The 20244-nt window shown below is 34.0% G+C and overlaps 1 protein-coding gene across 1 annotated transcript in view; it reads left to right on the top strand.

Moving 5' to 3' along the window:
• LOC150094826 (succinate--CoA ligase [ADP-forming] subunit beta, mitochondrial-like) overlaps positions 1 to 20244 on the top strand; it is a 169085-nt gene that overhangs the window by 89182 nt on the left and 59659 nt on the right. The window contains exons 6-8 of the mRNA XM_090411583.1: positions 159 to 255; positions 9000 to 9161; positions 20042 to 20184. Coding sequence (XP_090267709.1) covers positions 159 to 255; positions 9000 to 9161; positions 20042 to 20184 — 402 coding nt within the window. The remainder of the gene's footprint in view (positions 1 to 158; positions 256 to 8999; positions 9162 to 20041; positions 20185 to 20244) is intronic.

The following is a 20244-nucleotide window of genomic DNA, read 5'->3' on the forward strand; positions in this document are numbered from 1 at the left end:
CAAATTTTAAACCAAAAATATTAAAAAATAATAATTTTATTTGAATAAATATGATAATGTTTTTGGCATTTTCAAATTCACTGCATCTATCACTATTTTAATGAAAATATACAGTAATAAAAATTTTCATTGAAAAAATAATTCTTTTTATTCTGTAGGCAGTAGATATAATCAAAAAATTATATGATGTATTCCTCAAATATGATGCAGTAATGATAGAAATAAATCCAATGGTTGAAGATGCTTCTGGAGATGGTAAGCATGTTTAATTATTTTTTTTTAACTTTAACAGAATCTGCCACATAATAATTGAAAGTGAAATATGTTAGACACAGTACTTTATTGAAGATTTCCAAATTTTTGTACCAAAACTAACCGTATATCATCACTGTAGCAAAAGCAAACAGTTCAGAGAGAGAGAGGGAGAGACAGACAGACAGACAGATAGACAGAATACAAGACATATACAAGATAAAGTACCACATTCTATAAGGGTCATATCAAATAGAAATTATCATCATCATCAATTTCTTGATATCTATATATCTACTTTCAAGAGGTGCCAAGGCTACTATGACAGTACTACATGATTAAGTTTACATTATTACTAATTTCCTATCAACAATTTCCTCCAGATTAGTCTGTTATATGTCAGCATTCCAATATTGTCATATTTAACATTGTAGTCTTCTGAGCACTTCTGATCAAATCAATCCACCTAGATCTTGGTCTTTCTCTGAATCTTTTTCTGCCATCTTGGCATCAAACACCTATTATCTTAGTTGTTACTAAGATAATAACAAGATAATAATGCTTGTTATTATCTTAGTTCACACATTCTTAAATGCTAGCAATGTCAAGTTTGTTCATAATATCTTCATTTTTCATATGATTCTGCCATTGACACCATCTATTCAGTCCAGTAATTTTTCTGAGAATGGTCATATCTGCAGTCTGTAATCTTTCATCAAGTGCTTTATTTCTAACCCAATTTTCAGATCCATAACATAAAACTGGTTTGAACGCTGCCTTGTGTACTGCTACTATAGTGTTTTGGCTAATTTCTCTCTTATTTCACATAAATGTATTCAGCCAGCTCCCCCACCATACCAGTTTTTCTTATTCTGTTGTCTATTTCTGAATTTAATTTGCCATCTTCGCTAAAAATTGTGCTTAAATAGCAAAATATTTTACTTGTTCTGTTGAGAATGTAGTTGGAGGTTTATATTTTTGCTTATTTTCATAACTTTTGTCTTTTTATTGCTGATATTTATGCAAAATTTGTTACAGTTGTTATCCAGTGTTAGTTATAGAATTCTGATGACTTTCACTGAATGTGTTTAGAAGTACAACCTCATCTGCATAAACAAAGAACAAAGTTTGATATCTCCAATTCTAATATCAGGTTTAATGCTCCATTTACCCTATAAAATGGTGGCATTTTGAAAAGCTTTTCTCTGGGCACCTTGTCATATGTCATAGATCCTTCTCGCATTTCCATGATTTCTCAACTATTCATCTTAAAGTGAAAATCTGATCCTGACAACCTCTATTTGGCCTGAAACCAGCATGTTCTCTGTTTCTCTTCCACAATTTTTCTCAACCTCTCCTTAAGTATTATTATTATTACTGTATGGTCACCTCCATAGAGTCTGAAGACTCATTGTGGAAGATCCAAACTATCCACACAATAAATCATACCTCTCCTTGAAATCATTAACAGATAAAGCACTCGCAATTGACTCTAACAACCCATTCCATTCATTCACAATTCTTCAAGCAAAACATTTAGTCCTCATACCCCTACTAATCATGTTATGTAAGTATGCTTGCATAAATCAGCTTTATCCCCTTTTTTGATGGATGAGAATTGTGAGAGCTCTACTCCAATCATCTGTAATTTTACTTTCTAATCAGGTCTTCTGAATTATGCATTGTAGCCACTGAAAAACTTTTATACCTCCATATTTAAGCATTTCTGGTGAAATATCATTTACTCCAGCTGCATTTTCACATTTCAGGTTTTTGATTGCTTTTCTACCTCAAGTATTGAGGTATTGTTTCATTTAATAGTCATGAAAGCAATTACTCCAGAGTCTAGGATATCCTTATCTTCAGTTTTCATGTCACCTTTATCATCCCTGATTCCTTTTACACCAGCTACCTGATATTTGTTGATTGGATTTTAACGGTATAGATGCGAACACAGATTGATAAGAAAATAACTATTTATTAACTTAAATGCTAATATTTCACTGGTATTATATCCAGCATCTTCAGAGCATACAAACAAAGTTTGTTACAGTAGCGAGACAACCGCAATCCGATGTAACAGTGGGACTAGTGTGAGTAATTGTAGCGTGCAACATGAAGACTAAAGTCTTAATTAGGTGCCATCTAAGTTTAAAAACAAACAAACATATTAATTTGGTTTTAGGATGACTGTCTCTCAAATCTTTGGTAGATTTATACAGCCATACTTGTTGAGGTTTGGAATATGTTTCATCATACATGATATTTATTTTCTATATTCTTACCAAAGTCTTACCATGACTTTTGTTTACCTACTCTTACATATAGCTTAGCTCTCTTAAATTTTTCTCTGTATTCTTTTAGGGGGCATCGATTGACTTCTTTGCTAGGATCTTTCAGTATGCATTCTTCTTTTCCAGGACTTCTTTAATTTCTTATGTTCACCTTGGCATTTTTATATTTCTATTCTTGCAGACAACTTTGCCACGGGGTTATGCTACAACGGCCTCCCTAGCTGAATCAATCAGTGTTTTCTTCGGAGTTTGCCACTGAGACTTCAAGGTTTGGTTCTTGTTTTTGAACTGTTTCATTCTTTCTTCAATAATGTTTGTATCATTTTTTTTCTTAATTTTTCAATATTTTTTATTACTGGATTACTTTGTGGGTTAAACTCTGTTCTTTTCTTTTCTTATGTTTAGTGATAAGTTTGATTCACTGAAGAAGCCCAGAATGTTTATACCTTCGTTCTAATTAATTTCAAGATCTTAAATGAGTATTTATATTTCTTCTGCATACCTTCTCTGTAAAATAACATTACATTTTTTATTCTACAGAAGTGATGATACTTTTTTTTTCTAATATTGTTTTTTGTCAGAAAAAAAAAAAAAGAACTTGTTTTGGGTCAGTCGTTTCTAGTACCATTATTCTTCATTCCATTTGAAATCACAAAGATTTTGGTAATTGTCTTTTTTAAAAAAAGATTGGCACACATGATATTTATTTTCCTAATTCAGTATATGCTTCAAGTAAAGACTGTGTGTAAGTTCTTCAAGTATACTTGAAAACAAATCTCTAAGGAAAGTGAGAAAACAAAGATGGTGCATTGATAATGTTAATTTTCACTTGTTTCTTTAAATACCTTATCCTAAGTCTTAAATGCCTTAATTGTTTTTATTTTAGCATTTTTACTGCAATAATTTATTTTATTTGCAATAATTATTTATACAAAGCACAAACCTTTGTAAAAGTGAGCAAACAGAATGCAAATTCATACAGAGAGTAGACATAATAAGAGCAGGCAGGACAATCAGGGATGCTACTGATATTCAGCAATTACAAAATGATTTGAATAGGAAATTTGGACATATGAAAATGGCTGTCAGTTTAATGTTAGTAAGTGTAAAGTTATGCACTTTGGTACGATGAGATTTCCACCAGCATATTATATTAGTGAGGTTATGCTACAACAAACTGAGGAGGCAAGGGATCTTGGCATATTGGTGGGTAGGAATTTGAAGTTTAAAGGTCACATAGCAAAAAGTTGCAAATACAACTCAGAAGATAATTGCGATGTTAAAGCGAACCTTGACATGTAAGGACAAGGAAGTCATTTTGCTTCTTTATAAGGCTTTGGTAAGACCACACTTGGATTATTGTGTGCAGATTTGGTCTCCTGGATTCCAAGGGGATAAAGAAACTGGAAAGTGTGCAAAGAAGAGTTGCAAAGATTATATCCAGATTATGGGATTTAGATTATGAGGACAGATTGCATGTATGTGGATTATAGACTCTGGTTAACAGGAGAAAGAGGGGTGATATGATATGATAGAGGTCTATAAACTTTTGAATGGGTATTATAGGATATCATCTGACAAAAAATTTTTTGTTATATGGAGGGTGGAGAGAGAACATGAGGGCATCTATGGAAGTCAAGTTTGTTCACAGTCAAGAAAGGGAGTAAGAGCTAGGTTTTTCTCTCACAGAGCAGTGAATGGGTGGAATAGTTTGCCTTTAGGGTTAGTGAGTGCATCTAGTGTGAATGAATTTAATGGAAGGTATGACATCTGGTTTGGGTAGTTTATAGTCTCCTTGATGAGTCTTTGATTCCCTGGAGGTCTCAGATAATAATAATAATAAAGATATTGTGACTAGTTTCTGCTCAACAATTTTTTTTTTCTCTCAAATTGCTCTGTTATTTTTCAGGTCACTGAATTAATCAATACATACATTTAAATCTAAAGCACTCTTAACTATATCAATCTGTACTTTTTTGTTTTTTGTTTTTAAATAATGACCACCACACACATGAGAGGTTGGAAATTGTATAACATATTTGTGCTATGCAGCAGTAAAAAGTAAAGGTGAAAGCAGGAATCTGTTGCTGAATTTCTTGATTAGGCTGTAGTCTCTGGGAAAACCATTGTGAAGAAGATTGTTCCAATAATAATTATTGGAAGAACTGAGATAGATAGAATGAAAGAGAGATCTGAATGTGTTTTTTCTGATCTGAGAGATCAGATAAAAGAGAGGAACCTACTTGAAAAATAGGTTTAATAAGATGCTGATAGCAATAAGTGGACAATTAGCTGCTCTTGTTTCTACATGCTTAAAGAAAAGTGGAGGAATATGACTAGTTTGGAAGAACGTTCAGTCATGTGCCTCTTCTATAGGTATTTTCACAAATAGTGTCTCTGATAAATTGATCTATGAGCAAGAACTTATTGTCTAACTAGATTTTCTTCTTCTGGATAGTATCAAGTATTTATAATAAAGTGTTTTAAAATAATTGGTTCATCACCCCTAATGCAAGTACAATATTCCATAGTTTAATGAACTTGGATTTGGACAGAGAGAGAGAGAGAGAGAGATCAGAATTCAAATTATTGGTTGATGGAAGATCTTCAAGTTTTGAATGATTCTGCAGTACCCTAGGAATGAAATACTGAAGAACTAGCTTAATATCTCATATTTGAATTTCAAGTTTAATACTACCATCCTTACTGGCGTGGTCCATGTGGATTATAAATAAATGAAATATCATACAATCGGGTCTTACACCACAGTTAGCATTAATCCATCTAGCTACACATCCTTCAATCCTAACTGCTGATTTGCAGCTTATGTATGAGCTACATTTTCCTCTGTATAAAATTCCATTTACAATACAGATTTATAATGTTTTGAACAATTATTCATTTTCCTCTTGTTAGCTTTTTTTGTATGTTTTAAAGTAAAGTTAAATTAGAGACTTATTATAGTCATGTTATACTCATAATTTCTCAGCTGTTTTGTCACCATTAAAAATCTGATTTAGCCACCTGTAATTTGCCAAAATCCAAGTTGTTCTTCATCAGTTTTCCCCATCATCCTTAGCATTTTTTCTTACATGACTGGAGTGGTACACTACTCCAGTCATGTAGGATGAGGCCTTCTGGATAATGTAGTATCACTAGTTCATCTACAGTTTTTAATACCATCATATTCTTCATTTCAGATTGAAGATCATATACTCCAGCTGTTTTTCCACATATCAGGTTTCTCATAGATTTTTTAAGTAATGTTACATACTCCTGATTGTATTCCCCCATTGATATTTTCTACCATATTTTGCCATTCTGGTTGGCCAAGCAGATTGCATGCCTGCTCAACACAGAAGACTTATTAAAATCTCACAGTGTTGTTGTGGATATTGGTAAAAATCATTAGGTGAGTAGATGATTTTTGTTGCTTGGTGTGAATGATCACTACCCTGTTTATTACCCTCCCAATGTACTTTGAAAAGTTCCATAGTTGGCATCCAGAGCAGGAGAACTGAATTTTGTAATCACATTACTGAATTTGCAGTATATTTATAAATTTTTGTGAGTGGGATTCACATAAAAATAATAATATTAAAACTAATTATTTCAGTAAAATATTCATATTTTCAGTTATTATTATTATTGTATGGGCACCTCCATGGAGTCCAAAAACTCATCTCGAAAAATCCAAACTATCCACACAATCTATCATACCTCTCCTTGAACTCATTAACAGACAAAGCACCCACAACTGATTCTGGCAACCATTCCATTTCATTCACCACAATCCAAGTAAAAAATCTAGTCCTCACTCCTCTACTAACCATGCCTTTACTCAACTTCCAGGGTTGACCTCTTGTTCTGCACCCTCTAGCCAAGTGCTGAAACATTTCCCCTGCATCAATCCTATAAAATCCTTGAAATAACTTAAATGTTTCTATCGTATCCCCTCTTTTTTGCCTATCAACCAACTTCTGCAATCCACACATACCCTCAATCTATCCTCGTAGGAAACATTTCACAGATCATTCACCATCTTGGTTGCTGACCTCTGAATCTTCTAGACATCTTTCTCATCCTTAAGAAACCTAGGAGATCAGACCTGAGCACAGTAATCCAGATGTGGGTGTATCAAGGTCTTATAAAGAGGAATAACAACTTCCTTATCTCTACTTGTTAGTGTGTTCTTCAATAGCCAAGTAATCTTATGGACCTACCTTAGCAATATGCCCTCTAAACTTGGACTAAATGCAAAAACTGGTTACAATTGGTACAGACCATTCATGATGGGTTCCAGAGCACCATAACACTACAGTGAGCACTAATACAAAAAGAACTCCATTTACTGGGTTTCCACAGAAGAGCAGCAGCACACAAGCCAAACATCTCAACAATAGACAATGTAGCTTGTCTGGCCTGGTGTAAAGAGCATGTGAACTGAACAATTCCAGTGGAAAACAGTACTCTGGAACAATGAATCAAGGTTCACCTGTTTCCAGTCTGATGGTAGGATGTGAAAGCAGCCTGGTGAATGCTTCTTACCACAGTGTGTTGTACTCACACTAAAGTTTGGTGGTGGAGGAGTCATAGTGTAGGGTGTATTCAGCTGGTTTAGAGTGGGACCACTGGTTGCTGTCCATGGTTCCATGAAAGCAGCTCAGTACCTTGATATTCTGGATAATCAGGTGCTGCCTACACCACAGAGTTTTTATGGAACAGACCCATGTTACCATCAAGACAACAATACCCCATGCCACAAAGCTGCAACTGTTATGGAATGGTATGAAGAGATGGGTGTTAAATGACTGCCCTAGCCTGTGCAGAGTCCTGACCTCAATTCCCATCAAACACCCGTGGAATGAATTGGAGTGGCAGTTGAGGTCCAAAGATACACGTCCTCGATCTGTCACTGAACTCAGTGCTGCTTTGATGAAGGAATGGAGAAAAATTCCACCTGATGTCTTCTTCACATTGGTGGAAAGCCTCCCTCAAAGGGTGCAGGAGGTGATCAAAGCCAAAAGGTGGACATACCCGATATTAGGGTTCACCTGCTGGAATCAATTGTAAATTGCTGAAGTGTTCAGACAGTTATTGGTAGATAGTGTATATCTCCCCTCATTTGCCTGATAAATCTGGTTTAGCTAGTCATGTCTACAAAGCATAGAATTCAGTTTCAGTGGAATAACAATCAAGTTCTACACAAAAGTTATTTTCTTCCAGAAAGATTGTATAAAGAATCTTTCTGGAAGATTCTTTATTTGTGAATATGTGCTCTATAGCACATATTCACAAGCCTAACTTCAACAAAAATGATTGCACTGAACTTTTTCAGTTTTTGGAAGTTATCCTAACTAATACTCATCATTCGTGTGTTTCATAAAAAATAAAAAAAAAATTTATTTTTTATGGAAATAAAAATAAATAAAAATAAAATTGAAATTTTATTTTTATTTTATTTTATTTCTTACATCTATTAATGTAGATGGAGTTATCCTCTTGCAGTTGATAGCACATAATAATATCATGTGCTAATTTAATTATTTGTTTTTATGTTTATCTCTTCCTACTATATTGAAAATGGCTATGAAACATAGACGAAAATTCTATGAAAATAAATAATATATATATATTTACATAACTGACATCCATATTTATTTATTACTATTATTATATCTTCTACTTAAGTCTCAATTTTCACATCAACTTAGGCCTTGTTTAACTTGGCATTTCCCTAACTAGCTTTGTAATGGTTATATATTTACCATCATAATGGATATGTAGCTTCAGCCATATGGAATACAATTTATTATGTTTCAAATTGCTAGTTTGCTTGCTTGCTCAGCATCCAATGATGTTCAGTCAGGGCATTCCAGAGATAGCTGATTTGGTATTAGATCAGAAATCTCAGCTAGTTCTCTGTTCCATTTCTTATAGCTTTGATCCAATTATCTAGTCTTGACCTTCAAGTGAATTTTTTGCTTAATATATGATAAGAAAAAAAAAAAAGTTACATTAAAGCGATTTTGAAATTGCATTGCAACAAATATATGTATTTTATAAATTTGACACTTAAACTTTATCCCTTAAAATAATTCTTAAAAATTCTTTCTTTAATTTCATAAGTCATTCATAAATATATAAATTATAACTGGAACACGAACCTTGTTGACTGCATGGGTCCCATTGTTTAGAAGGCATTGACATGCTAATATTTGTTGCGACTACAGTAATCTACCTTTATCTGACCTTTAAAAACAGTGACCTTTCAGATAACTGACCCTTACTTGTCAACCGACTTCTCTGTAGAGCACCACGTAATAGTACTTCAATTATCTGAACTTGGTATTCTTATAATTGAAGGGTCGGATAAACGGTAGATTACTGTACTATTTCTTGAATAAAATACTGTCATAATGGTGTATTATTATTTACTTTTTTTACTTACAGTATATTGTTTAGATGCAAAGTGTCGTTTTGATGATAATGCCAATTTCAGACAGACAAATATATTTAATTTAAGAGATTGGACTCAAGAAGATGAACGGGAACGACGTGCTCATGAACACAATCTAAACTACATTGCCCTGGATGGTGATATTGGCTGTTTAGGTAAATTACAACCTACTTATTTGTATAATTTCATATTTTGATATTACTACCTTTGGTATTGATTTGTGATTTAATCCTGATATTTTCATTGAATCATATTCTTCATGTGACTTGATTATACTATTTGATGAAAATTAGACATCTGAAAAATGGATGAAAATTTATTGAATAAAGTTTCATCATTGTAAATACAATAGCAAATTTTAACATACAGAATTATTTTGCATATGTTTGCTAAAGTTTATCATGATTATAGCAAGTGATTTTTTATGTTGTTTTGTAAAAAAAAAAAAAAAAAAGTGAGGGAACTATAATTTCATATTCTTCAATTTTGAATTGCATTTTTTTGAAGAATCTTCCTCTTCTGATATCCTTCAATGGAGATTACATTTCAATAAAGGATTTTTTAACAAGTTGAAGCAAGTCCACCCATTACTTATACAGCATTGAATTATTTCCATTTTCTAACCTTAAGATTGCAAATCAGTAGTTGGGTGTTATGAATAAGGGTGATTCTGCAGTTTGAGTTGATGTGAGTTTGAAACTCAGGATACTGAGTATAAGTGACAATTGCACATTCATATAATGCTTAAGATCCTTTCAATAAATTCATTGAATTTATTTCAGAGGAATCATCATCATCATCAATTGCATCAGTCTTGGGACTGGTAGCTCAGCAGCAATTTCCTCCATTCCGCTCTGTCATTGGCTTTCTTCTTAACCTCCTGGTAACTCCTCAAACCCGTGCTGTCTTTGACTAGGTCAAGAAAGCTTTTCCTTGGTCTGCCTCTTCTTCTTTTCCCCTCTATTTTGCCTTCAGTTATTCTTTTCACAAGTTCATCGTCCATCATGTCGAAGTATATGTCCAAACCACCTATCCCTTCTAATTTTGATCGATTTAATTAGAGTTCTTGTTTCGTTTATCTCTCTCAGGACTTGTTGGTTTGATTTTTTTTCTGTCCATTTTATTTTGTTCATGCGGCACCAGCACCACATTTCAAAAGCCTCCAATATTCTTACATCTTCTCTGCCTAGAATCCAGGTTTCACATCCATACAGTGCAATGCTCCATATCAATGTCTTTACTAATTTTTTTTTCAATTGTAGGTTGAGGTTTCCTGTTAATATGCTTTTCATCTTAGAGAATTGGGGGCTTTTGCATTGTTTATTCTTGATCTTATGTCTTCTCTTGTTTCGCCAGGCTTCCTAAATATTTAAAGCTTTTCACTTGTTTTATTTGTTCCCTGCTGATGTCTATCTGCTCTGTATTGATAGGGATTTTGCCTGTAACAATGATTTTAGTCTTATCTGTGTTGATTTTCATTTTATATTTTTCAAGGTTATTATTTAGTAATTTTAGCAGCATTGTTTTTAACGTTCTTCTGTTTTCTGCTACAAGGGCTATGTCATCAGCAAATCTTATACACATGACTTGCTCACCATTTATCTTTATGCCACTATTTATTTAGTTAGACAATTTAGGAATATTTGCTGGTTTACTTTATCAAACGCTTTCTCTAAATCAAGGAAGCAAATGTAAGTATTTTGACTAAGGTCTAATCTTCTCTCTATTATTGTTCTTAAACAGAGTATTGCCTCTCTTGTTCCTTTATTCTTTCTGAATCCAAATTGGTCTTCATCCAATAGACAATCTATTTTTGAATAAATTCTATTTTGAATAATTTTTAGCAGAATTTTGCTAAGATGTGGGATTAAAGCTATTGTTCTAAATTGGCTGCATTTGTTTGCATTATTCTTTTTTGGTATTGGTATTATGGTTGATTTCATAAACTCCTTTGGTATTTCTCCTATATCATAGATTTGGGCTATTAATTGAAAATTTGGGCTATTAACAGAATAAGTATAGACAACTCTCATTTGCAGAAATATATCATGAGGGATGATTCTAGAGACATTTTGAAATCACTTGAATTTGGAAGCTAAGGACCTAGAGCTTAAATGATATCACTTTGCAAAGCATAAACAGTATTTAATTTTGTGGTCATTGTTGTTTTTCCCCATGGATGTGCACAGAATAATGTATCTGAAAATTGATATGCTCTCAAACAATAACATTTTGTTGAAATACAAAATATAGTCAACTCTCATTAAAGAAAACTTGTAGGGACAAAAGCTCTAGTTCTTTATTATATATAGGGTTTGCTACAACAAACTTCCTTTAGCATTATGAGGCTTTATCCAAGACTTCTCAGTAACTTATTATTGTGAGCGAGTTGTAATATTGTTTGCTATAATACAAGTTGATTGTGATTCTGGCTGTCAGAATCTCGAAGAAATGAAGTAGGACATAGTTCATTTACCCCCGCACCCCATACACACACCCATCCATCCCATATCTACATTCCATTCAGTTATTTTATTTATTATTTTTTTTTTGAAATCTCCTCCATGAATAGTTTAAACTTTGTTCTGAAAAATAAAATAAACTGTTTTTTTATCTCTTCAAGCTATTATTTGGCAAAAGCAATTTATGTTTATTGAACCAAAATCATTTCTCCTAAGTTCACTTGCTTTATGGCATATGCACCCAATTTTTCTGTTATTTATCTATATGCATGCATATATACACACTGCATAGAAAGAATTCAATGGACACCTCCATGGGCAAGGTGCACCATGTCATGTAACAAGTCACAGGTTTGTAGCCAGTATAAATTGCAGGAATATGATGCTCCCAGTGCAATTGTGTCCAAGTGAAATGGCTGTGAGACAGGAACTGATGGAGTTTGAAATAAACATTGTAATAGGATAATATGTTGCAGGCTTATCTGTTTGGCAAATTGGGCCATCCCTGGTCAACAGTCAGTGATACTGAGATGGAAGCGCAGGGAGTCAACTGCAAGTGCTACCCACAGTGGACAACCCACCACACTCACTGAACTTAACTGTAGGGTACTTCAAAGGATAATATGTAAAAACTGCCATTTGTCAGCCGACACATTGATTGTGGGGTTCCGGACATTGAGTGGAACACAAATCTACACAAAAACATTCAGAAACAAGGTTCACAACATGGGTTTCCATGGTAGGACCGCAATATGCAATCCCCACATTATCCAAACCAGCATGCAGCATCTTCTTCAGTGGTGCAAAGAGCATGTACAGTGGGAGGTGGAAGCTCGGAAAGCTGTGTTATGAAGCGATGAATCACGTTGATGGGTATGGTGGATGCCTGCGAACGTCTCTTACCAGGGTGCATAACCCCAACTATGAAATTTGGTAGTGGCGATGTGATGGTATGGTCCTGTTTTATCTGGTTTGTCTTCAGACTTCTGTTTGTGGTGCCATGAACATTGAACTCTATGAGGTAACTGAAACATTTTGGACAGTGCATCGCTTCTTATTTATGGCATTTCTGTGGAACTGACCATTGTGTCTTTCAGAAAGACACAATGGTCATAAGGCTGCTGCCGTAACTGCATGATTTGTGGACACAAATGTCACCACACTTACCTGGCCTCCACAGAACTATGATCTCAACCCTATTGAACATGTGTGGAATGAACTGGAACATTGGGTGAGGTCAAGGGACATCCACCCTCACAATAGTCCAGGATTTCATTACATGCCTACAGGAAGAATGATCCAAAATTCCCATTAATTACTATCATATGCCTGTGGAAAGTATACCCCATAGGATTGCTGCACTTGTTGCAGGGAAAAAAGGTCCTACATCTTATTAAGGTGGGCACCATGGCTTTGTTCCTCACACTATGGTGTCCATTGACTTCTTTCCAAGCAGTGGTGTGTGTGTAACTGACCAATATGATATTGCTTTCTGTGAATATGAGAAGATATTAAAGAGATCTGTGCTCACCCTGTTAATTTACTATAATAATCATTTCTTCCTTCCTTCTGTACTACTTTTATAACTGTCTTTTATCCTTATTGTCTACTCTCAACCAACTACCACTATAACAAGCTTACTGTCTATAACAAACCACCACCTAAAAATCCCAACCAAAACTTCACAGATATGATGCTATCAAAAAAATAATAAATTAATTCACCATAGCAAATATTCTATGTTCCCAATGAGTTTACTATAGTGAGAATCTACTGCACTTAGTAAATTATAGTTAATAAGAAAATACAGTAGATATTTGTTATGGTTTGCTATGCTGAGTTGAGGGAATTAAAATGGATCATCCCCTGTCCACTATCCCATCCCCATGAAACAAAAGAAATGACAGGAAGTCATCAATGATAGAAACAGTGTTTTTGTATTTCAGGAAAGAAACCAAAGGAAATTGTAGGAAACAGAATGAAAAAATCATGGGAAACAGTAGTGGCACCAGATCAAACACTGTAACACATAGATATCTTGTAGAAGATATGCCACAATTATAAAGTGATGGGATGTTATATATCATTAAAGAGATATTTTCCACATTCACTATGGGATTTATTTCCTCCAAACATGGGTACTATCAGTGAACAATTCCATCATGAAACATTGTATATTATGAAACATCATCCAGCACGTTTGTTGATTTTTGCTCATTTTTAATTAGAGGAGTCACTGATGGATATTGTAAGTCAGACTTTGAGGAAGATTTTTTAAGACAAGTTTTTAAAGATACCTGCGATTCACACATCCTTGCACAGTAAAAACTGCATGATTATTTATTGGTAACATGAACATAAAATATTTTAGAATGAATAACTCAGTCCATCTATCAAATATTCAAATAACTTGATCCTTTCTCAGTGATACAAAGACTATATGTATATACTATACAATCTTCATCATCATCATATTCCTAATCTGTACTTATAGGAGTGTACAGGATATTATGATAATACTGTATCACAAAGAGTTTACATCATTACCAAGTTCATGTTGGCAATTTTTCTCTGAATATCATCATAGTTTATGTTTCGGTCTTCTAAGGCTCTTCTTATATCAATCCAGCTAGATCTTGGGCTTCTGCAGCATCTTTTTCCTTCCATCTTACAGGAAGAAAGAAAAAAAAAAGATTTTGTTAACTTCTGCCATTCTGTTAAAGTTTAGATTTAGATTAGCTCTGCTTACACATTCCTGAATACTAACAAAATTAGGTTCCTTACTAATGTCTTCATTATTAATATGTTTCTGTCATTGTTGCCAGCTGTTCAGTCACCTAATTTTTCTTAGAACTTCCATATCTGTGGTCTCCAGTCTTTGATCAAGTATTTTGTTGTTAACCCAGTTCTCACATCCATAAAGATATAATTGGTTTGAACACTCACTGCCTTGTATACAGCTAGTTTAATTTTCTGACTAATTTTTTATTTCATATAAATTTATTCATTCAGCCCTCTGATGTGTTTAGGATACAATATACTGACTTTTAAATCAAATATAAACAGGTTTCTCCTTTCCTAGCCCCATATACTGTACTAACATACTATAGGTTGATTAACCAACCTCTTGTGTATGGACTCAGCACGCACGCACACACAAAATTGTTTTAAACACTCACCGTCTTGTATACAGCTGGTTTAGTATTCTAATTTCTTTTTTATTTTATATAAATTTATTCATTTGATTTCATCTCACCTTTGCCTATTTTGTTGTTATTTCTGTATTTAATTTACCATTTTCACTAAAAATTGTACCTAAATAGCTAAAATGTTTTACTTGTTCTATAGGTTCTTTATTTAGAATGCAGTTAATGTGTTCAGTGTTTCTCGCTTATTTTCATAGTCTTTTTATTTTTGATTTTCATATCGAATTTATTACAACTATTATATTACAGCATACTTCTATGGGATTTGTTTTAGGAGTACATCATCTGCATAAAGTAAACAGTTAAGTTGAATATCTCCAATTTTGATATTAGGCCTAATGCCACTTTCCTTTGTATTGTGATCCAAAAAGATGATGATTATCTGTGTAGATAATGTGCACTCTTGTCTCACATCTGATTTAACAGCAAACGATCTTCCTGTGCCTCCAGTTCTAGCTGCTGACTTGATGTTTACATACTGACTATGTATTATTCAACATAATTACCCATTTACACCATATGATTTTAGCATTTTGATGCCATAATGTCATATGGCTTTTCCAGATCAACAAAACTCAAGTACAGATGCTTGTTATATTCCCATGATTTCAAAACTGTTCGTCTTAAAGTGAAAATCAAATATAAACCTTATTTGGAATACTCAGTAAGAAAATCCCTCTGATTCTCACATTCGGTTTTATTTCCTTTTTTTTTAATAGATGGGTGCTGTTGACAGTTCTCCTCCAGTCGTCTAGAATTTGACTTTCTAATCAGTGTTTATATCTCCATATTTGAGCATTTTTGATGAAATAATATTTAAGAGCTGCCTGTATTCATCTAGTTTTTATTTAATTTTCTATCTCAAGTATTGACAGGTTCTTCTGATTGCATTACTCTTCTATATATAAACTTTTTGAACCTGTATGCAAATTCATATATTATTATTATTCGTGACACTTCCTAGGAGTCCAAAGACTCATCGCAGGAGTGTTCTCCTGTGATGAGATGGAAAGTTACTGTATAACTTTCCATCTCCACCATTATTGAACTTCTACTACCAATCATCCACATCATTGCCATCCACCACCCACCACCACAACTAGTATTTTTTGTCTGTAAATTGCTTGTGTTCCGATAGCATATATGCATATGCTATAAATTAAAATGAAATGCAATTAGTATGTGAACATGTAATTTTGACCCCTGAAAAGCTGGAGGGAGAGAGAGAGGGATTATAATACAATTTTATACTAGAATCCCCACCCCTCTCCAGTTTTTCAGGTTTAAAATTACATCTTCGCATACTAATTGCATAATACTGCATACTTTAATTCAGAATATCTGAATCAGACACTCCTGCTTTTTCTTTAGGCAAAATAAAAATTTTCACTTTGTTGATCAGTTATATCTAATAATACAGTTTTGCATATTCACTTACAATTGAGCCAAGGCCAAAGTGATTAACTCCACTTTTTAAATTTTTTTTTAAATGTTAGTGCCAAAGCACTTGCCTGATGCTTAACTTTTTATATTTAAAATAAATTTCCTTAATAATTAGACTTAACACCACTAAATGACAAAAATTTTTTTTTACCATTGATAATAATAAATAATTTATTTCAGAAGCCAGTATGATGTAAATCATTGCAATAATACAATTCAAATACTTATAAGAATTTAGTTAAGTAATTTTTTTAATGCAACAGTATATATTAGACAATAACAGTAAACTGTTTACCGTTATCCCATCATAAAAAAAGTAAAATTTTGAAAAGAGAAATACAATTAACACATTAAGTGCTAAGTCCACTTTGTTTACCTTTTCATTTATGCCACACACCCTTTATTTAAAAATGTAACCAAAAAAAATACATCTATTACAGAATTTCGAAACAAATTAGCTTCTCATCTTACAAATTGTCGAGATAAAGAAATTGTAAATAGATTGTAAACTATAAATAAGCCTCAAAAATTGCATCACTTTGTGTTAATTTTTAATATCAGAATATTATAAAATTTAGTAAATTTTATTACATTTTATTATCGTTGGTCACCAATGACCGATGTGGCCTGAACGGAAAATCATCATCAGTGACCGACACAGCACCTAACATGTTAATGAGTTACTGAGTTATATTCACTTGCCAAATCGATCAACTCCCTTAGTTATGTGAAAAATGTTAAAATAATAACGTTCATTCCAAGGATATACTATTCTATGCATTTTATATGTCATTAGATAAAAGCTACGCCTGTAATAATACATTCTATAATGTTTATTTGAATTTAAATTTTAAAAGGAATTTTAAAAAAGAATGTATATTGCATTATTAATTTTCTCTACTTTTTGTTTTGTGGAGTTAATTGATTTGGCAAATGAGCGGCTCGGTTATTGAAATAATTTTACTGTTGAATTTGAATTATTTTTATAAACATTTTTTTGTGTATCAGAAAGTAATATTAAATTAAGACTAAATTATACTTAATGCTATTTTCCACCTTCTAGTCTGTGTGTTTATACACTGCTTGAAAAGAAGTCAGTGGATACCCCATGGGCAAGGTACCATATAATGAGTCACAGGTTTGTAGCTGGTAGAAATTGGAGAAATATGATGCTCCCAAGTCAGTGCAACTGTGTCTGGATGAAATGGCTACAAGAAGGGAACTGATGGAGTTTGAAAGAGGCATTGTGATAGGATGCCATGTTGCAGGTCTATCTGTTCTACAAATTGGGCTACCCTAGGTCAACAGTCTGTGATACCATACTGAGGTTGTCTACTGCAGGTGCTACCTGCAGTAGACAACCCACCACACTCACTGAATGTTACTATAGATGCTGGAAAGGATAATATGTAAAAACATATTATCTGTTAGTTTTCTGCTATTATTGTTTGTTTTCTTACATTTTAGTGTTTCATGGTATTCTAGAAATCCTCTCCCTTATCCTTACTCTACTCCGTTCGAAAACTGTTAGATGTACCTACAAACATAGTAATTTGTCTATCCTTGACCCCTCTGCTACTATAAACTGCTTTAGCTAAATCCTATCCCTTCGGTGGCTGCTCCTTCAGTTGGATATGAGTGCAAAGCTCAGCAGACAAAGAGTCTGTCTCGGGCTAGAGTCAATGCATTCAAAGAGGCAAGCCTCTTTGAATGCAAAATCTGGAATTAACTCCCTTTCAGAATTAAGAAAAATTTGTTTGATAACGCTGCGCCATCTTATTTCCTATACAAGAGAACTCTCCTTGTCATGGAGTTAACACACAGACTATTTTATGATTCTAGAATCTAGCAAACAGCAATCCCAATTACAAATCTTTAACAAACTTATTCTACATGCAGTCGTAGCCAATCCGCTGCATTTGAATTCGTACAGGTTCTGACTTTAGTGAGTGGTGCATTGATTTTAGAGATCAGGCAACTTTATAAGGTAAAGAAAACATGAATGTTTATTCATTCTTTAGCTCGTTGTACATTTATCAAAAGTTCACTTAACTAAACTGAATTACACTTGCACATAACAATTATTAACTAGACAAAATAGAACTACAATCAATGCATCACATTATGAGACAATATCGAATTTAGGTTGTCCTGCTTCTACTCATGTAACACGATTAAGCTAGCGATTATGTCATTCATCTAAGGCTAACAGACAATGGCATACCTCAACAATTCAATGTGAAACTCTATTACTGTGCACTTTAAGAGTTACAATAATTTATCGATAAGTTAAGCACTAGAGTCCTGTTACTAATTATCACATAATATATCAGCACTTTTCTGCTCTTCAGCTTAGCTCAGAATACAATGGAACTAGAAAGATTTTACATTACCGACCATCTGGTTCGTGCTGGTATCTTCTCCCGATCAGTCCTTTGTGAGCACGTGATTTGTTAGCTCATTCTACGGCCTGTTGTCTTCGGATATGACTCTCTAGTGACTACGTTCATGAATCATCCTCTTGCGATGTGGGCGAGACTGCTCTGCCTGGACAGGTCCTCGTGATTCGGTTCTCGCTGACTGTCTAATTGTACCGTAGATATGCCTGGACTGGACCGTCGCCTGGTCACTTAGCTGCCGCTGGCCATAATCCTTCCCGACCACTCAGGCCACTTCTACCGGTATCCGAAAGCCAAAGGGAGATGAGGAGAAAAAAGAGCCTCGAGCCCGCGCTGCTATGCTTCTTATACCTCCACATTTCTGCTCTCTCCCTATGTCACTGATTGCACTCAGTACTATCTTCTCCTCGATATGTTCTCCACGTAGATGTCTCGCGTGCACCTCGGTCCTCGCGACTGCCTCAGGTTATGTCTTTAAGCCAATTATTTCAATGTGAACTTCGATCTAACCTTTTCTGTTCTAATATAATTCTCACAAAAATCCGATTCCTTTCAATTATACATAGGACAGTTAACAATAAAGCAAAACAGAGGAATTCACAAAACAAGGACCGATATGTTATTTACAATTTCATTTATACCTATATACAAGTACTTCTTTAGGAAAATTAATTTGTATCCTAGTTAAATCCCAAATGAAAGTTTTATGACAATTTAAACCTTTCATTCAAGATTTAACATATCCTTTCCATTCATCGGCCAACACATTGAATGCAGAGTTCCGAAAACATTGACTGGAACACAAATCTGCACAAAAAATATTCAGAACTGATGCTCACAAAATGGACTTCAATATGCAAGCTCTACATTACTCGAGCCAACATGCAGCATCGTCTTCAGTGCTGCAAAGAGCATATACGGTGGGACTTGGAAGCTTGGAAAGCTATATGTTATGGAATGACGAAGTGCACTACACCCCTCTGATGGACAGGTATGGGTGTGGTGGATGCCCAGTGAACTTTCTTACTAGAGTGTGTGTAACCCCAACTATGAAATTCTGAAGTGACATTGTGATGTATGGTCCTGTTTTTCACTGGTTTGGCCTCGACCTCTGTGTTTGTGGTGTCACAAACATTGAACTCCAAGAGGTATCTGAACATTCTAGAAAACAGAGAACACTCTGCAGTGCTTCCTATTTTGTGGCATTTCTACAGAACTGACAATGTCTCTTTCATCAAGAATAATGTATTGTGTCATAAGCCTGTACTGTAACTCCATGGTTTGTGGACATGAATGTCACCACACTTGACTGATGGGCTTATTAAGGCAGGCTCTCTGGCTGTTTGTTCCTCACACTCTAGTGTCCATTGACTTCTTTCCAAGCAGCATATGTGTGTGTGTGTTTTGATTTTGATAATAACATGTTTCTTTCTTTTGTGATAAATCTTATGATTAGAGAAATGGCATTTATGTAATAGAAAAAAAAATAATATATATATATATATATATATTATTTGTTTTATAGTTAATGGGGCAGGCTTAGCAATGGCTACTATGGACATTATTAAACTTCATGGTGGAAATCCTGCTAACTTTCTTGATGTTGGTGGTGGAGCAACAGCAAAGCAAGTGACTGAAGCTTTCAAACTAATCACTTCTGATCAGAAGGTACATAACCATGGTTAGAGTTTTGGAATTTTTTTTTTTTCACTTGGTTAGGCTATAATA

The sequence above is a fragment of the Typopeltis vanoorti genome, chromosome 21 (assembly GCF_054136105.1).
Source record: "Typopeltis vanoorti isolate ZY-2024b chromosome 21, IOZ_Tvanoo_1.0, whole genome shotgun sequence".
In the NCBI taxonomy this organism is placed as follows: domain Eukaryota; kingdom Metazoa; phylum Arthropoda; class Arachnida; order Uropygi; family Thelyphonidae; genus Typopeltis; species Typopeltis vanoorti.